This window comes from Cherax quadricarinatus, chromosome 65, assembly GCF_038502225.1.
Source record: "Cherax quadricarinatus isolate ZL_2023a chromosome 65, ASM3850222v1, whole genome shotgun sequence".
Lineage (NCBI taxonomy): Eukaryota > Metazoa > Arthropoda > Malacostraca > Decapoda > Parastacidae > Cherax > Cherax quadricarinatus.
In genome coordinates this window covers 911,797-931,527 of record NC_091356.1, presented here as the reverse complement: position 1 = coordinate 931,527, position 19,731 = coordinate 911,797, and the positions used below count along the sequence as shown (strand labels likewise).

The 19,731-nt window shown below is 41.2% G+C and overlaps 1 protein-coding gene across 1 annotated transcript in view; it reads right to left on the bottom strand.

The window, feature by feature from the left end:
- LOC128700567 (metabotropic glutamate receptor 2) overlaps positions 1-19,731 on the bottom strand; it is a 161,519-nt gene that overhangs the window by 9,343 nt on the left and 132,445 nt on the right. Inside the window, exons 12-15 of the mRNA XM_070098839.1 lie at positions 11,295-11,420; positions 9,105-9,299; positions 8,117-8,368; positions 2,473-2,666 (exon numbers count right to left, since the gene is read on the bottom strand). Coding sequence (XP_069954940.1) covers positions 2,473-2,666; positions 8,117-8,368; positions 9,105-9,299; positions 11,295-11,420 — 767 coding nt within the window. The remainder of the gene's footprint in view (positions 1-2,472; positions 2,667-8,116; positions 8,369-9,104; positions 9,300-11,294; positions 11,421-19,731) is intronic.

The following is a 19,731-nucleotide window of genomic DNA, read 5'->3' as shown; positions in this document are numbered from 1 at the left end:
CTTTTATATTATGCTTATAGACGTGAGGCATAAGCATTATTGTTGCAAAAAGCAAATACATTTCTGCAACAGTCGTCTCTTTCCACCTGTGTAGTCTTGACTGTGGTGATAAGATCGTATTTGCCATGGTGTACTGAAAATACTTATTACTTTCCCTGACAATAGTTTCCATCAATGGCTGGTCAAAGAATAATTCAAAGAATTCCAGTTCATTGGCCGTGGTTCCAAGGGGACAGGTAGGTAGAATTCCACTTTGCGAGTCATCAAAGTGGTGAGGGCTGGGAACAAAATTGGGATTTTGCTGCCAATCCCAGATACGGTTTGCTGGTGGATACTGGACATCATAGGCTGGTTGTACGGGTGGTTGTGGCGGGCTGGTGGGTGACGCTCCGCTTTGTCCTTGAACTGACGAGTCAGCAGCGTGGGTTCCCGCGTGGCACAGCGAGTCACGCATGGCGGTGCCACTACCACCACCAGCCCCACTAACACCATCCACTGATGTCTGTGGCCCATCCATGCCAAGTGTAGCCACATCATCCTCACTATCACTACCTAAAACGGGTGTAGGGCCACGGGATGTACTCCGGGATGTACTACGGGATGTACTCCGTCCCCTGGGCATAGCATAGGGTACACTACCCGAGCGCATGCGGCGGCGCACATACCGACGGTTCACTGGTGAATATGTTTCCTCACTATCACTACTCGAATGATCGTCGAGCGCAATAAAATCACAATCCACGTCAGAATCATCGTCATTACTGAAGTCAGAGGCCAGGCCACGGGAAAATATTAGTTTTCTCTTACGTTTAGGAACAACCGACCGTGAGTCACGAGTGCCCACACCAGAGGTAGAAGGTCGAGGATCGTCGGGGTTTTCTGCACTATTATCGATATCCTGGTCATCATTTTCGGTCACTAACTCATCAAAGCCGTAGAATTCGTCTTCATTTCCACTTCCATCAGTGTCAGAACTATCAGACAGGAAGAGGAGAGTCCCAATTTTCCGGGGAGTCAGAGCTGACTTGCGACGAGACATGGTGAACAAGGGTGACTGAGCCGGCGTTCCCACAATGCTATGCAGGCGCCTAGATTTTTTGTTTACGGCGCACACCCACCGCGCAGACCCATTCTCTCATATGTAGGCCTATGAGCGCTTTCGCGCTAAATTTGACGGCGCTAGAATTTTGGCGTAGATCTACGGTTTGGACACTCACCGACCAGCCGTAGATCTACGGGACGGACCCTGAAAGGGTTAACAGGGTGATCCAAAAATAAGAAAACACATTCACCAACAATCATAGCATATCCAGATTACCACAATCTTGGTTTACACAAAAAATCCTGGTCAACACAGTACATTATGGGAGAAAGTATTTGAGTACAGAAGTACGTAAGAATCCAGTACGACAACAAGTACCACTAAAAGGAGACATGATAATTTATATGAATCGAATTAAGAAGATACCTATCTGTAGTCACACTGGTTACTGAATTTCACAGAAATTGCAATGAAAAACAATTTTAGAGAAATAAAGAATCTGAGTGATCTGGGATGTAAATACATAACGTCTCCATAATAAAGATACGTACGTACAGTAAGTGCAGCACATATGTCTTTCATCTACCTTTTTGTTTTGAATAATAGTAATATGATAATACTTGTCTGTCTGGCAAAGTAACATCTTGGAATCTTGGTACAGAGAATACTCATACAACTAATACTTACTTAGCATAGTGGCATGATTTTTTCCACTAATGGGCTCTGCCTACCAGTGACTGTCTCCAAACTGCTTCACCTCTCTTGTCTCCAATATATGTCTCCATCCTTGGTCACTTCAGATTCATCCAGACTGATGGACTGAACACCTAACAAGGCTGAGGGATTGATCACTCTACTACTACATGTCCTTCACCGTATTTGATAATTATTCTCCGTACTTAATTGAGAAAGCCACTAGTTGGGTTTATGTAACTATTTGTGAGTTTTCTTCCAGCAGGCATGCGTGAGCGTGTTTGATAGGAGTGAATAGAGGGAAATGGTTTTTAATACTTGACGTGCTGTTGGAGTGTGAGCAAAGTAACATTTATGAAGGGATTCAGGGAAACCGGCAGGCCGGACTTGAGTCCTGGAGATGGGAAGTACAGTGCCTGCACTCTGAAGGAGGGGTGTTAATGTTGCAGTTTAAAAACTGTAGTGTAAAGCACCCTTCTGGCAAGACAGTGATGGAGTGAATGATGGTGAAAGTTTTTCTTTTTCGGGCCACCCTGCCTTGGTGGGAATCGGCCAGTGTGATAATAAAAAAAAATAATTGTGAGTTTTCTGTACCATTAATATAATAATATGTTTTACTACACTGACCATTTTCCACCAAAGTAGGGGTGACCCAAAGGAAGCATTCATCATCCATAAATTTTTTTTTCTATAATTTTTTTTTATTTCATTACTATATGTGGTTACAAATACTTTACCTGAATTCTTTTGCTTGTTGCGCAATGATCCTCATTTTGGGCATAAATACGAGTCCTAGAATCACAGATGCCAAGATCAAGAGAGCTACGCTGGTCGTAGGTGCCTCCAGGGCAGATGGTGCTAAATAACTCATAACTGACCAAACTGCAACCACAGGGGCAGACACACATGATGTCAGCAACAGCCACCTTCCCTGAAGAATTATTAGTACAGTATGCTTAAAATCATTCATGATTATGAAAAAATCTTAAAGTTTAACTCATTTTTTTTATACACCTGAATTAGTTATATTTAAAATTTGCATTATAGAAGTGACTATTTTAATTACAGTGGAACCTCTACTTGCAAGCGCATCCACGTGCGAGTTTTTCCAAATACGAGCAGTCAACGGGTCAATTTTTTGCTTCCATACGCGAGCAAAATTTCCATAAGCGAGCAGACCTCAAGGCAGGTTCCTTGGCACTGGTGAGGGGCTCTAGCTCTTGATCTAGGGAATTGTATCTCATTTGTTTGTTGGACTATCTTATTGAAACTTGGGCAATGTATGATGGAAAGATGCTTCTTAACGTAATAATAATAATATTAATAATAATAATAATAATAATAATAACCTAGGTAGTAGGTTGGTAGACAGAAACCGCCCAGGGAGGTACTACCGTCCTGCCAAGTGAGTGTAAAACGAAAGCCTGTAATTGTTTTACATGATGGTAGGATTCCTGGTGTCCTTTTTTCTGTCTCATGAACATGCAAGATTTCAGGTACGTCTTGCTACTTCTACTTACACTTAGGTCACACTACACATACATGTACAAGCATATATATACACACCCGTCTGGGTTTTCTTCTATTTTCTTTCAAATTCTTGTTATTGTTTATTTCCTCTTATCTCCATGGGGAAGTGGAACAGAATTCTTCCTCTGTAAGCCATGTGTGTCGTAAGAGGCGACTAAAATGCCGGGAGCAAGGGGCTAGTAACCCCTTCTCCTGCATATATTACTAAATGTAAAAGGAGAAACTTTCGTTTTCCTTTTGGGCCACCCCGCTTCGGTGGGATACAGCCGGTGTGTTGAAAGAAAGAATAATAATAATAATAATAATAATAATAATAATAATAACAATAATAACAATACTCACATGTATAATAATAATAAGGGGGTAGGGGAGATTCAGTGGGGGGAATAAATGGGATTAAATCTGGAGTATCTAAGAGAGTTAGAGCTAAGGAAGGGGTAGCAGTAATGTTGAAGGATCAATTATGGAAGGAGAAAAGAGAATATGAATGTGTAAATTCAAGGATTATGTGGATTAAAGTAAAGGTTGGATGCGAAAAGTGGATCATAATAAGCGTGTATGCACCTGGAGAAGAGAGGAATGTAGAGGAGAGAGATTTTGGGAAATGTTAAGTGAATGTATAGGAACCTTTGAACCAAGGGAGAGAGTAATTGTGGTAGGGGACCTGAATGCTAAAGTAGGAGAAACTTTTAGAGAGGGTGTGGTAGGTAAGTTTGGGGTGCCAGGTGTAAATGATAATGGGAGCCCTTTGATTGAACTTTGTATAGAAAGGGGTTTAGTTATAGGTAATACATATTTTAAGAAAAAGAGAATAAATAAGTAAACAAGATATGATGTAGGGCAAAATGACAGCAGTTTGTTGGATTATGTATTGGTAGATAAAAGACTGTTGAGTAGACTTCAGGATGTACATGTTTAAAGAGGGGCCACAGATATATCAGATCACTTTTTAGTTGTAGCTACACTGAGAGTAAAAGGTAGATGGGATACAAGGAGAATAGAAGCATCAGGGAAGAGAGAGGTGAAGGTTTATAAACTAAACGAGGAGGCAGTTAGGGTAAGATATAAACAGCTATTGGAGGATAGATGGGCTAATGAGAGCATAGGCAATGGGGTCGAAGAGGTATGGGGTAGGTTTAAAAATGTAGTGTTAGAGTGTTCAGCAGAAGTTTGTGGTTACAGGAAAGTGGGTGCGGGAGGGAAGAGGAGCGATTGGTGGAATGATGATGTAAAGAGAGCAGTAAGGGAGAAAAAGTTAGCATATGAGAAGTTTTTACAAAGTAGAAGTGATGCAAGGAGGGAAGAGTATATGGAGAAAAAGAGAGAGGTTAAGAGAGTGGTGAAGCAATGTAAAAAGAGAGCAAATGAGAGAGTGGATGAGATGTTATCAACAAATTTTGTTGAAAATAAGAAAAAGTTTTGGAGTGAGATTAACAAGTTAAGGAAGCATAGAGAACAAATGGATTTGTCAGTTAAAAATAGGAAAGAAGAGTTATTAAATGGAGAGTTAGAGGTATTGGGAAGATGGAGGGAATATTTTGAGGAATTGTTAAATGTTGATGAAGATAGGGAAGCTGTGATTTCGTGTGTAGGGCAAGGAGGAATAACATCTTGTAGGTGTGATGAATGGTTTTGAAAACCGACAAGTTGCATAAGTGTCTCAATTCTTCAACATCTTGTAGGAGTGAGGAAGAGCCAGTTGTGAGTGTGGGGGAAGTTCGTGAGGCAGTAGGTAAAATGAAAGGGGGTAAGGCAGCCGGGATTGATGGGATAAAGATAGAAATGTTAAAAGCAGGTGGGGATATAGTTTTGGAGTGGTTGGTGCAATTATTTAATAAATGTATGGAAGAGGGTAAGGTACCTAGGGATTGGCAGAGAGCATGCATAGTTCCTTTGTATAAAGGCAAAGGGGATAAAAGAGAGTGCAAAAATTATAGGGGGATAAGTCTGCTGAGTATACCTGGTAAAGTGTATGGTAGAGTTATTATTGAAAGAATTAAGAGTAAGACGGAGAATAGGATAGCAGATGAACAAGGAGGCTTTAGGAAAGGTAGGGGGTGTGTGGACCAGGTGTTTACAGTGAAACATATAAGTGAACAGTATTTAGATAACGCTAAAGAGGTTTTTGTGGCATTTATGGATTTGGAAAAGGCGTATGACAGGGTGGATAGGGGAACAATGTGGCAGATGTTGCAGGTGTATGGTGTAGGAGGTAGGTTACTGAAAGCAGTGAAGAGTTTTTACGAGGATAGCGAGGCTCAAGTTAGAGTATGTAGGAAAGAGGGAGATTATTTCCCAGTAAAAGTAGGCCTTAGACAAGGATGTGTGATGTCACCGTGGTTGTTTAATATATTTATAGATGGGGTTGTAAGAGAAGTAAATGTGAGAATCTTGGCAAGAGGCGTGGAGTTAAAAGATAAAGAATCACACATAAAGTGGGAGTTGTCACAGTTGCTCTTTGCTGATGACACTGTGCTCTTGAGATTCTGAAGAGAAGTTGCAAAGGTTGGTGGATGAATTTGGTAGGGTATGCAAAAGAAGAAAATTAAAAGTGAATACAGGAAAGAATAAGGTTATGAGGATAACAAAAAGATTAGGTGATGAAAGATTGGATATCAGATTGGAGGGAAAGAGTATGGAGGAGGTGAATGTATTCAGATATTTGGGAGTGGACGTGTCAGCGGATGGGTCTATGAAAGATGAAGTGAATCATAGAATTGATGAGGGGAAAAGGGTGAGCAGTGCACTTAGGAGTCTGTGGAGACAAAGAACTTTGTCCTTGGAGGCAAAGAGGGGAATGTATGAGAGTATAGTTTTACCAACGCTCTTATATGGGTGTGAAGCATGGGTGATGAATGTTGCAGCAAGGAGAAGGCTGGAGGCAGTGGAGATGTCATGTCTGAGGGCAATGTGTGGTGTGAATATAATGCAGAGAATTCATAGTTTGGAAGTTAGGAGGAGGTGCGGGATTACCAAAACTGTTGTCCAGAGGGCTGAGGAAGGGTTGTTGAGGTGGTTCGGACATGTAGAGAGAATGGAGCGCATCAGAATGACTTCAAGAGTGTATCAGTCTGTAGTAGAAGGAAGGCGGGGTAGGGGTCGGCCTAGGAAAGGTTGGAGGGAGGGGGTAAAGGAGGTTTTGTGTGCGAGGGGCTTGGACTTCCAGCGGGCATGCGTGAGCGTGTTTGATGGGAGTGAATGGAGACAAATGGTTTTTAATACCTGACGTGCTGTTGGAGTGTGAGCAAAGTAACATTTATGAAGGGATTCAGGGAAAAAGGCAGGCCGGACTTGAGTCCTGGAGATGGGAAGTACAGTGCCTGCACTCTGAAGGAGGGATGTTAATGTTGCAGTTTAAAAACTGTAGTGTAAAGCACCCTTCTGGCAAGACAGTGATGGAGTGAATGATGGTGAAAGTTTTTCTTTTTCGGGCCACCCTGCCTTGGTGGGAATCGGCCAGTGTGTTAATAAAAAAAAAAAATAATCACATGTATAATAATAATATGTATAATAATAATTGTGCATGAGCATGTTAGATAGAAGTGAATGGAGATGAATGGTATTTGGGACCTGATGAGCTGTTGGAGTGTGAGCAGGGTAATATTTAGTGAAGGGATTCAGGGAAACCGGTTATTTTACATAACCAGACTTGAGCCCTGGAAATGGGAAGTACAATGCCTGTACTCTAAAAGAAGGGTTTGGGATATTGGCAGTTTGGAGGGATATATTGTGTATTTTTATACGTATATACTTCTAAACTGTTGTATTCTGGGCACCTCTGCAAAAACAGTGATTATGTGTGAGTGAGGTGAAAGTGTTGAATGATGATGAAAGTATTTTCTTTTTGGGTCACCCTGCCTTGGTGGGAGACGGTCGACTTGTAGAGAAATAAAAATAATAATAATAATATAATACGTATAATAATAATAGTACATATATAATAATAATAATGTACTACATAGCAATAATTATAATAATACAACTTCAAAAGGCTGTCACTAGATGGCAGTGTTTACCACAACAAAGAGGGAGCGGTTGTGGCCGCCTCCACCTGTTACGTAATGAAATATTTTATGCATTCTGGAGAATATATCAGGTTTGTATGTTAATTTATATTTTTTATTATTTCATATTAGATGAACTGTGATAGATAAATAAGCCGTAGAGTTGATGATAGCGAAATATTCAAGGAGTATTTTGTCCTGTCTCCAGACAAACTCTCATCGGCCGCCGCCACTGCCACATACATAATGACATATTTTATTCATTCTAGAGTATATATCAGACTTCTATGTTATTTATATTGTTTGTTTTGTCATATTAGATGAACTGTTATAGATAAATAAGCTGTAGAGCTGATATTAGCGAAATTATTGAAGTACAGAATTCCACTGGAATGGATTAATTGCATTTCAATTTATTTAAATGAGGAAAATTGACTCTGCAAACGAGCAAATCCAGTTGCGAGCAAGGTCATGGAATGGATTAAACTCGCAGGTAGAGGTTCCACTGCAATTCTTATTCCTGCCCTTTACTAACTCATCACATTTCCACATTTTTCCTTTCACACGTCCCTACCTGCAGAGCTGTATAATCCTTTCGGGTTTAGCATTTCATTTTATTATATTATTATTTCATTCACTGCTCATGATTATAACTGAGATATGAATTAATCACAAGCATGCATGCTTAGTTTCACATGACTATGAGTTTAATCAGCCATATAAATGAGTGTGATCAACCCAAATAGGAAATTAACTATAGATATAAAGAGAAACTAAATTATGACAAAAGCTATGCCTTTCCTACAGCAGGACAATGTCTCTAATGAACTGGTTAAGTATGCTTTACCTCATTGTGGTTTCTTTGTATTTTGCGATTCACAGTGGCTAGGATGAGGCTAAGAAACAGTAGAAGGATGAGATAAACCCGGGTAGCAAGTATGGCTATACGCTTCTGCCCACATTGCCGGTTACCATTCAAGCCATTTTTCACCAGTGGTTCTTCTCCAATGCCTAGGCCACCTGCATGGCCCAGCACACACAGTGCACCTTGCACACTTAGCATAAACAACAAGGAAACGTGGAGGTTTACTTGAGATACCTGAAATATGCCAGTAAGAAAATCAGCAGTGTTACTTAACAGATCACACAAGTGATTTATTTAATTTTTTATAAGTTAGCCAGACTTGAGTCCTGGAAATAGGAGGTACAGTATACAATGCCTGCACTTTGGGATACTGACAGTTTGGAGGGACTTCTAAACTGTCGTATCTGATCGCCTCTGCAAAGACAGTGATTATGTATGAGTGAAGTGAAAGTGTTGAATGATGATGAAAGTATTTTCTCTTTGGGGATTTTCTTTCTTTTTGGGTCACCCTGCCTGGGTGTGAGACGGCAGACTTGTTGGGGGAAAAAAAAAAAAATAAAGAGAACTCAGTACCATTGATCAGAGTGTTAAGTTTCAAGATAATATTTCAGATCTTGTGAGAATCTGTCTGTACTTAATATACATATGTGCAAACACTTACGATCAATTCAAAAGAGGAAAAAAATAAGAAAATAAGAATGTTTATTAGGATAAAAAGGAAAGAAAAATGAAACTTGTGAAAAAGGAATTTAGGGAAAAAGATACTTTAAGTTTTCATTTAACATATATTCGAAGTCAAAATTTATACTACAAAAACTACATTGCAAAAGCACAGCTACAATTATGAAGCCGATACTACAATAGTCCAGCATTCAGGGCAATATTTACCTTACTGAGAAGTTAGCTCTATATCTTGGCAATTTTCACAAAAACTAATTTCAAGTCTCGTTTAGTGCTTCTCAATACTTACTTCACCCCCGACCCCAACTGATACCAAAGCACGTAGATGCATCGACTTGACCAGAAGAATGCCATAGCAGAGTGCCAGGCACATAGGCGGTGCCCACTCACGCACAGCACAGGTCATGGAGGTAGGAGGCAAGACATACACAACACAGGAGGCATACAGCCCCATCACACCCAGCAGCAGGATGGCACCAAGAACCTGGTTACATCATTAAGACAGTTTAGATTCATGTGTGATATACTTCTGCTGAATATAAAACATTGTTAAAGAATGGAATTATTACATTGATGATACAGCTCCTGGAAGAATGGGAGGTATTCAGGTTTGAGCCAAGGAAGGGAGCACAGGTCCAACTCCTTAGACCAAGAGCCCATCACCGGCATCAAGGATTCTCCACTGTGGGGAGGAAGAAGAGGGAAGGAGAAAGGAGAAGGTATACACATAAAATAACTCTTAAAGTTATTGCTAGGAATAAGCTTTGAAATTAACTGATACAGTAACAGTTATTAACATGTAAAATATTTGTAGGACCTCTTGTTTTCACTCTGTAGAGCTCTTAAATACAAAAAAAGAGTAAAGAAAAAGGAAAATGTGTATACAAATGCTATTATTAATATATTACTGTATTATCAAAAACATGTGCTAAACCTGCATGGGAGAATCAGCGCTCCATGTGTGCAAGGCTAGGGGTTAATGAGAGTGAAAAAAAATTGAAAAAAGATGGTGCAATAGGTTATGTCTGCCAACAGCGAGTCTGCATTAAATGTGGGACACTCGGCAAGGTCACAGCGAGTGATCACAGCACTGTAGATGTTAGTAGTGGTCTGTATGCTCTCTGATAGAAGGGACTATCTATTAATATACGGCGTACTGACAGTTCCGCTTGGCAGTCCTTCAGAAGTGCTGAATGTTTTTCCATGTGGTATCCGAGTCTCATGAAATCGTAATGACATGATTGCAAAGAAACCATACCCCACCCATGGTATGGTTTGGTATCCGTATATTTCCGATTCATAAAAAAATAGGGGCAGCTCAAATAATAATCGATTAAGAGTCCCTTCGGTGTGACAAGAGGCCTCCCTAGAAAGGTCATGTGATTGTGTTCACAGAAACTGTTACATGTATATCCTTTTGATGCTCAGTCTTCAGTCTTTAGTCAGAAACTGGAAAATTTTTCAGTTACAGAAATACAGTGGACCCCCGGTTTATGATCAGCTCCCAATGCGACCAATTATGCAAGTGTATTTATGTAAGTGCGTTTGTACGTGTATGTTTGGGGGTCTGAAATGGACTAATCTAATTCACAATATTCCTTATGGGAACAAATTCGTTCAGTAATGGCACCTGAACATACTTCTGGAATGAAATAATATCGTAAACCGGGGGTCCACTGTACTATCTTCTCTTGGATCCCATTCCAACTGCTTACACATATTTCTTGTTCAATAAGGAAACTTTCTCGGGTCCTGTCTAGTGTTCCTTTTTTATATAATTTGGACGTACAAGTACAGTAGTTAACTGCGAGCTATAAGACAGGAATAGCACAACCCACCTAATTTTTCAAAAAATTTCTTTGCATCAAACTGGTGAATGTGTTCCTTGTAAACTCTTATCAAAGTAAGTGCGTATAGTGTCGAAGTGGCAATTTTCTGTTTCTTTTTTTTTTTTCAGGAGATTAGGGTGATATCTGTAGATGTCCAGTCTTGAGGCCCCCCTTTGCCTCATTCATGGATTTTTGTAAATAGCAATCTTAGTGGCAGGTATCTTCTTACATATTTTCTTATTTTAGCTTGAATGTTATATGCCTCAGGTGGACTGGAGTTTTGTCAACGTTAGTTCTTACTATTTCACTTGTAGGTATAAGGCCTTATAGAGAAGTAATGCTTGTAGTTATGAAAAAAATATAGTACATAAATTCTCAATTTTAAAATAAATTAAGGGGAATTGCTACTAATACGCAGTATTACCGAGTCAATTCAGTTCTACTTTCCAATTAACAAAACTGGTTATATTTGTTGTCATGTGTGCTGGAATATTTTTTCCATAAATTAATAAAATGTCAATTCATGATAAACAAAAACCTTTTCAAGTTTCATGCATGCAGGATATACATTTCTGTTTAAATACAAGTACTGTATGACAAAAGCTGCACTCTGCAACTGGTAGATTCCAATAGACATCACTTAACCTTACCTGTGGACCAGTGAGAGTTCCATCACATACCCGCAGAGCCACATACACAGCGACATACAAGGAGACTACCACACCCAGGCATGCCACCACTAACACTGAGAAGGCCCAAGTTCGTCCCACATAGTCCTGTTATCAAAATGAAAGATTAGTTAAAGTTGTTTTTCAAAAAGCACACTGCAAACTCTCTGACATGACTTATTGTAAAGTTATTTTTATTACAAATTCATGCAGTGAATCTACATTTCACATTAACGTACTGGACAGTTTTCATCTCTGCATGAAATAAATAAAATGTTTAAAAGCTTTAAAATTTCTTGCTCTACACATTGGTCATTTTTGTTACTACTGTATTAGGTTGTATGGTTCTTAGTAATACGAATGAGCCAAAATGTGTATTGGCGGAGTAGGGGTCGTCCTCGAAAAGGTTGGAAGGGAGGGGTAAGGGAGGTTTTGTGGGCGAGGAGCTTGGACTTCCAGTAGGCGTGCATGAGCGTGTTCAATAGGAGTGAACGGAGACAAATGGTATTTGGGACCTGATGATCTGTTGGAGTGTGAGCAGGGTAATACTTAATGAAGGGATTCAGGGAAACCAGTTATTTTTATATAGCCAGACTTGAGTCCTGGAAATGGGAAGTGCAATGCCTGCACTCTAAAGGAGGGGTTCGGGATATTAGCGGTTTGGAGGGATATGTTGTGTAACTTTATACGTACATATACAGTGGACCCTCGACCAGCGATGGCATCGATTAACGATAAATCCGACTAGCGATACATTTTAACGCAAAAATTTTGCCTTGACTAGCGCTAAAAAACCCGACCAACGCTATTCGTTCCGTTCAAGATGCGTCCACTTTGGCCTGAGCGCGCCTCACTTGTCCCATGGGTGCCAGTGTTTACAAGCCAGCCAGCCACCGCGGTCGCTTCCAAACATACAATTGGAACATTTCATATTATCACAGCCTTTGTAGTGATTGCACCTGCAAAATAAGTCACCATGGGCCCCAAGAAAGCTTCTAGTGCCAACCCTACAGCAAAAAGGGTGAGAATTACTATGGAGATGAAGAAAGAGATCATTGCTAAGTATGAAAGTGGAGTGCGTGTCTCCGAGCTGGTCAGGTTGTACAGTAAACCCCAATCAACCATCGCTATTATTGTGGGCAAGAAAATGGCAATCAAGGAAGCTGTTCTTGCCAAAGGTGCAACTATGTTTTCGAAACTGAGATCGCAAGTGATAGAAGATGTTGAGAGACTCTTATTGGTGTGGTAAACGAAAAACAGATAGCAGGAGATAGCATCTCTCAAGCGATCATATGTGAAAAGGCTAGGAAGCTGCATGACGATTTAATTAAAAAAATGCCAGCAACTAGTGGTGATGTGAGTGAATTCAAGGCCAGCAAAGGTTGGTTTGAGAGATTTAAGAAGCGTAGTGGCATTCATAGTGTGATAAGGCGTGGTGAGGCTGCCAGTTCGGACCACAAAGCGGCTGAAAAATATGTGCAGGAATTCAAGGAGTACATAGACAGTGAAGGGCTGAAACCTGAACAAGTGTTTAATTGTGACGAAACAGGCCTGTTTTGGAAGAAAATGCCAAGCAGGACGTACATTACTCAGGAGGAAAAGGCACTCCCAGGACATAAGCCTATGAAAGACAGGCTTACTCTGTTGATGTGTGCCAATGCTAGTGGTGATTGCAAAGTGAAGCCTTTATTGGTGTATCACTCAAACTCCCAGTGTTCAGGAAAAACAATGTCCTCAAGGCTAATTTGTGTGTGCTGTGGAGGGCAAACAGTAAGGCATGGGTCACTAGGGACTTTTTCTATGACTGGTTACACCATGCATTTGCCCCCACTGTGAAAAATTACCTAATTGAAAAGAAATTATATCTTAAGTGAATCCTGGTATTAGACAATGCTCCTGGTCATCCTTCAGACTTGGCAGAGCGACTTTCGAGGGACATGAGCTTCATTAAGGTGAAGTTTTTGCCTCCTAATACCACTCCTCTCCTGCAGCCCATGGACCAGCAGGTCATTTCCAACTTCAAGAAACTGTACACAAAAGCTATGTTTGAAAGGTGCTTTGTAGTGACCTCAGAAACTCAGCTGACTAAGAGAGTTTTGGAAAGATCACTTTACCATCCTCAATTGTGTAAACATTATAGGTAAGGCTTGGGAGGAAGTGACTAAGAGGACCTTGAACTCTGCATGGAAAAAACTGTGGCCAGAATGTGTAGACAAAAGGGATTTTGAAGGGTTTGAGGCTAACCCTGAGAATCCTATGCCAGTTGAGGAATCCATTGTGGCATTGGGGAAGTCCTTGGGGTTGGAGGTTAGTGGGGAGGATGTGGAAGAGTTGGTGGAGGAGGACAATGAAGAACTAACCACTGATGAGCTGCTAGATCATCTTCATCAGCATGAGGCCACACCCGAGGAAACTGCTTCGGAGGAGGGGATAGAGAAATTGAAGAAGTTGCCTACTTCTAAGATTAAGAAAATCTGTGCAATGTGGCTTAAAGTGCAAACCTTTACGGATGAAAATCACCCTGATGCAGCTACTGCAAGCCGTTTTGGCAACCTGTACACTGACAATGTTGTGAAACACTTTAGAAATGTCATAAAGGAACGGGAGGTACAGGCCTCTATGGACAGATGTGTTGTTTGACAGAAGGCCAGTGACTCTCAAGCTGGTCCTAGTGGCATTAAAAGAACAAGGGAAGTAACCCCGGAAAAAAACTTGCTACCTCAAGTCCTAATGGAAGGGGATTCCCCTTCTAAACACTAAGAAGATCAACACTCTCCCCTCCTCCCATCCCATCAATCATCACCAGATCGTCAATAAAGGTAAGTGTCATGTAACTGTGCATGTCTTCTTCAGTTTGTGTGTATTAAAATTAATATTTCAAGTGGTAAAATTTTTTTTTTCAATACTTTGAGGTGTCAGGAACGGATTAATTTGATTTCCATTATTTCTTATGGGGAAAATTAACTCAACTAACGATAATTTCGATTAACGATGAGCTCTCAGGAACAGGTTAATATCGCTGGTCGAGGGTCCACTGAATATGCTTCTAAACTGTTGTGTTCTGAGCACCTCTGCAAAAACAGTGATTATGTGTGAGTGAGGTGAAAGTGTTGAATGATGATGAAAGTATTTAATTTTTGGGGATTTTCTTTCTTTTCGGGTCACCCTGCCTCGGTGGGAGACGGCCGACTTGTTAAAAAAAAAAAAAAAATAATAATAATATTTTGCAATCTCAGTAATATAAACTAGCAGTCATGTTCCCTAACTCCTGTACTTAAATTACTGTATAAAGTTAGTGGTACCAACTTATTTTAAATTACAGTACAGAACGTGGTGTCTCATTTTCATTAATACATTCATCACAGTCTTTAAAATTTATAATAGCTATGTCACTTACTACCTACTCTCATAATTTATTCTGTTCTTCTAGCACTCCATGTTTTTTTTTTATTAACAAGTTGGCCGTCTCCCACTGAGGCAGGGTGACCCAAAAAGAAAGAAAATCCCCAAAAATAAAATACTTTCATCATCATTCAACACTTTCACCTCACTCATACATAATCACTGTTTCTGCAGAGGTGCTCCGAATACCACTCCATGTATAAAGAAAAATAGTATGGCTTAATTTTTAACTATTACACTGGACAAAAAAAAATTGTTGTCTGCTGTGGTAAATGTTTATTAACTTGAGCAAGATGATCTCAGATCTGATGTCTAACTTAGTCCAGTATGTCAGAATTTTTAGTACAGAAATTTTTTTTTCAGGCATTGTTTATTAAAAAGATATGCACATTGCACGAGTGACATTTGTATGTACATGCTGTTCAACTGATGTCAGCTCATCAGTAGTACTCAAAATATGTAAGCAATTTGAAGAAAATAAGTGACATGCATTATTAAGATTGTTTATTAAAATAAGAAGCACAACTGACATATGTCCTAGGTAATAGGTTGGTAGACAGCAACCGCCCAGGGAGGTACTACCGTCCTGCCAAGTGAGTGTAAAACTGAAGCCTGTAATTGTTTTACACGATGGTAGGATTGCTGGTGTCTCTTTTTTCTGTCTCATACACATGCAAGATTTCAGGTATGTCTTGCTACTTCTACTTACACTAAGGTCACACTACACATACATGTACAAGCATATATATATACACACCCCTCTGGGTTTTCTTCTATTTTCTTTCTAGTTCGTGTTCTTGTTTATTTCCTCTTACCTCCATGGGGAAGTGGAGCAGAATTCTTTCTCCGTAAGCCATGCGAGTTATAAGAGGAGACTAAAATGCCGGGGGCAAGGGGCTAGTAACCCCTTCTCCTGTGTATATTACTAAATGTAAAAGGAGAAACTTTTGTTTTTCCTTTTGGGCCACCCCGCCTCGGTGGGATATGGCCGGTGTGTTGAAAAAAAGAAAGAACTGACTTATGTACATGCTATTCAATGGTAAAAATAGTAAAAATGCATGAAACATTTATTTTCATTTTCTTTCAACTAAAATTCCTTACGTGTTGGTCAAAGACTGTTCCACGGGGGTGTTGACCCTCGGAACGACCTCTCGGTAGTAGTTAAGATACTCGTATTAGTATAAATCACATACATTCAACAACAAATTTGTTATCCAGAGTTACTATTATATTTTATTAATGATACGGTATGAACATAATATTTAATATCTTTTTTTTTTTTCAACAAGTCGGCCGTCTCCCACCGAGGCAGGGTGACCCAAAAAAGAAAGAAAATCCCCAAAAAGAAAATACTTTCATCATCATTCAACACTTTCACCTCACTCACACATAATCACTGTTTTTGCAAAGGTGCTCAGAAGACAACAGTTTAGAAGCATATACGTATAAAGATACACAACATATCCCTCCAAACTGCTAATATCCCAAAACCCCTCCTTTAGAGTGCAGGCATTGTACTTCCCATTTCCAGGACTCAAGTCTGGCTATATAAAAATAACTGGTTTCCCTGAATCCCTTCACTAAATATTACCCTGCTCACACTCCAACAGATCGTCAAGTCCCAAATACCATTCGTCTCCATTCACTCCTATCGAACACGCTCATGCATGCCTGCTGGAAGTCCAAGCCCCTCGCCCACAAAACCTCCCTTACCCCTTCCTTCCAACCTTTTCGAGGATGACCCCTACCCCACCTTCCTTCTCCTACAGATTTAAATGCTCTCCATGTCATTCTACTTTGATCCATTCTCTCTAAATGACCAAAACACCTCAATAACCCCTCTTCAGCCCTCTGACTAATACTTTTATTAACTCCACACCTTCTCCTAATTTCCACACTCCGAATTTTCTGCATAATATTTACACCACACATTGCCCTTAGACAGGACATCTCCACTGCCTCCAACCACCTCCTCGCTGCTGCATTTACAACCCAAGCTTCACACTCATATAACCCTTTCAGGGTCCGTCCCGTAGATCTACGGCTTCACGTTGAGTGTCCAAACCGTAGATCTACGCCAAAATTCTAGCGCCATCAAGTTTAGCGCGAAAACGCTCATAGGCCTACATGTGAGAGAACGGGTCTGCGTGGTGGGTGTGCGCCATAAACAAAAAATCTAGGCGCCCGCATAGCATTGTGGGAACGCCGGCTCAGTTACCCTTGTTCACCATGCCTCGTCGCAAGTCATCTCACTCCCCGGAAAATTGGGACTCTCCTCTTCCTATCTGATAGTTCTGACAGTGATGGAAGTGGAAATGAAGACGAATTCTACGGCTTTGATCAGTTAGTGACCGAAAAGAATGACCAGGATATCGATAATAGTGCAGAAAACCCTGACGATCCTCAACCTTCTACCTCTGGTGTGGGCACTCGTGACTCACGGTCGGTTGTTCCTCAATGCAAGAGAAAACTAATATTTTCGCGTGGCCAGGCCTCTGACTTCAGTAATGATGATGATAGTGACGTGGATTGTGATTTTATTGCGCTCGACGATCATTCGAGTAGTGATAGTGAGGAATCATATTCACCAGTGAAGCGTCGGTATGTTCACCGCCGCATGCGCTCGGGTAGTGTACCCTATGCTGTGCCCAGGGGACGGAGTACATCCCGGAGTACATCCCGTGGCCCTACACCAGTTTTAGGTAGTGATAGTGAGGATGATGTGGCTACACTTGGCATGGATAGACCACAGGCATCAGTGGATGGTGTTAGTGGTGATGGTAGTGGCACCGCCATGCGTGACTCACCAGGCCACGCTGGGACCCATGCTGCTGACTCGTCAGTTCAAGGACAAAGCGGAGCGTCAGCCACCAGCCCACCACAACCACAACCACCCGCACAACCAGCCTATGATGTCCAGTATCCACCAGCAAACCGTATGTGGGATTGGCAGCAAAATCCCAATTTTGTTCCCAAGCCTCACCACTTTGATGACTCTCAAAGTGGAATTCTACCTACTTGTCCCCTTGGAACCACGGCCAATGAACTGGAATTCTTTGAATTATTCTTTGACCAGCCATTGATGGAAACTATTGTCAGGGAAAGTAATAAGTATTTTGAGTACACCATGGCAAATACAATCTTATCACCACAGTCAAGACTACACAGGTGGAAAGAGACGACTGTTGCAGAAATGTATTTGCTTTTTGCAACAATAATGCTTATGCCTCATGTGTATAAGCATAATATAAAAGCATACTGGTCCACAGATCGGCTAATTTCTACCCCGGTCTTCAGTGAAATCATACCAGTGAACAGGTTTATCTTACTCTTATGTATGTTGCACTTCTCTGACAAAACCAGGCCTGACAGAAGTGACAGGTCATACAAGATTAGAAATGTTTTCATGTATCTCAAACAAAAGTTCAGCATATACTTTTATCCATTCAAGAATCTTGTAATTGACGAGTCTTTGATTTTGTTCAAAGGTAGACTGTCATTCAAGCAGTACATACCGAGCAAGAGGAAACACTTTGGTATAAAACTGCTTGTACTCTGTGATTGTGACAGTGGCCTGGTGTTGGATATTGTTGTATACACGGGTAGTAAAACATTGAAAGATACCAAGATGTTATTGGATATCTCAGGTGACATAGTGAGAAACATGATGGCACCTTATCTTGGTAAGGGGCATACATTATATACCGATAACTGGTACACAAGCCCATTACTCAGTGATTTCATGCGAGTGAACAAGACAGATGTGTGTGGCACAGTGCGTTCTAATCGTAAACATATGCCCAGGCTCAACACAGGTGCTCGTGGTGATGACGTGCAGGTGTTTACTGCCAATGACATCATGGCATTACGGTGGCATGACAAACGAGATGTCACATTGTTTACCTGGAGTTTACCTGGAGAGAGTTCCGGGGGTCAACGCCCCCGCGGCCCGGTCTGTGACCAGGCCTCCTGGTGGATCAGAGCCTGATCAACCAGGCTGTTGCTGCTGGCTGCACGCAAACCAACGTACGAGCCACAGCCCGGCTGATCAGGAACTGACTTTAGGTGCTTGTCCAGTGCCAGCTTGAAGACTACCAGGGGTCTGTTGGTAATCCCCCTTATGTATGCTGGGAGGCAGTTGAACAGTCTCGGGCCCCTGACACTTATTGTATGGTCTCTTAACGTGCTAGTGACACCCCTGCTTTTCATTGGGGGGATGGTGCATCGTCTGCCAAGTCTTTTGCTTTCGTAGTGAGTGATTTTCGTGTGCAAGTTCGGTACTAGTCCCTCTAGGATTTTCCAGGTGTATATAATCATGTATCTCTCCCTCCTGCGTTCCAGGGAATACAGGTTTAGGAACCTCAAGCGCTCCCAGTAATTGAGGTGTTTTATCTCCGTTATGTGCGCCGTGAAAGTTCTCTGTACATTTTCTAGGTCGGCAATTTCACCTGCCTTGAAAGGTGCTGTTAGTGTGCAGCAATACTCCAGCCTAGATAGAACAAGTGACCTGAAGAGTGTCATCATGGGCTTGGCCTCCATAGTTTTGAAGGTTCTCATTATCCATCCTGTCATTTTTCTAGCAGATGCGATTGATACAATGTTATGGTCCTTGAAGGTGAGATCCTCCGACATGATCACTCCCAGGTCTTTGGCGTTGGTGTTTCGCTCTATTTTGTGGCCAGAATTTGTTTTGTACTCTGATGAAGATTTAATTTCCTCATGTTTACCATATCTGAGTAATTGAAATTTCTCATCGTTGAACTTCATATTGTTTTCTGCAGCCCACTGAAAGATTTGGTTGATGTCCGCCTGGAGCCTTGCAGTGTCTGCAATGGAAGACACTGTCATGCAGATTCGGGTGTCATCTGCAAAGGAAGACACGGTGCTGTGGCTGACATCCTTGTCTATGTCGGATATGAGGATGAGGAACAAGATGGGAGCGAGTACTGTGCCTTGTGGAACAGAGCTTTTCACCGTAGCTGCCTCGGACTTTACTCTGTTGACGACTACTCTCTGT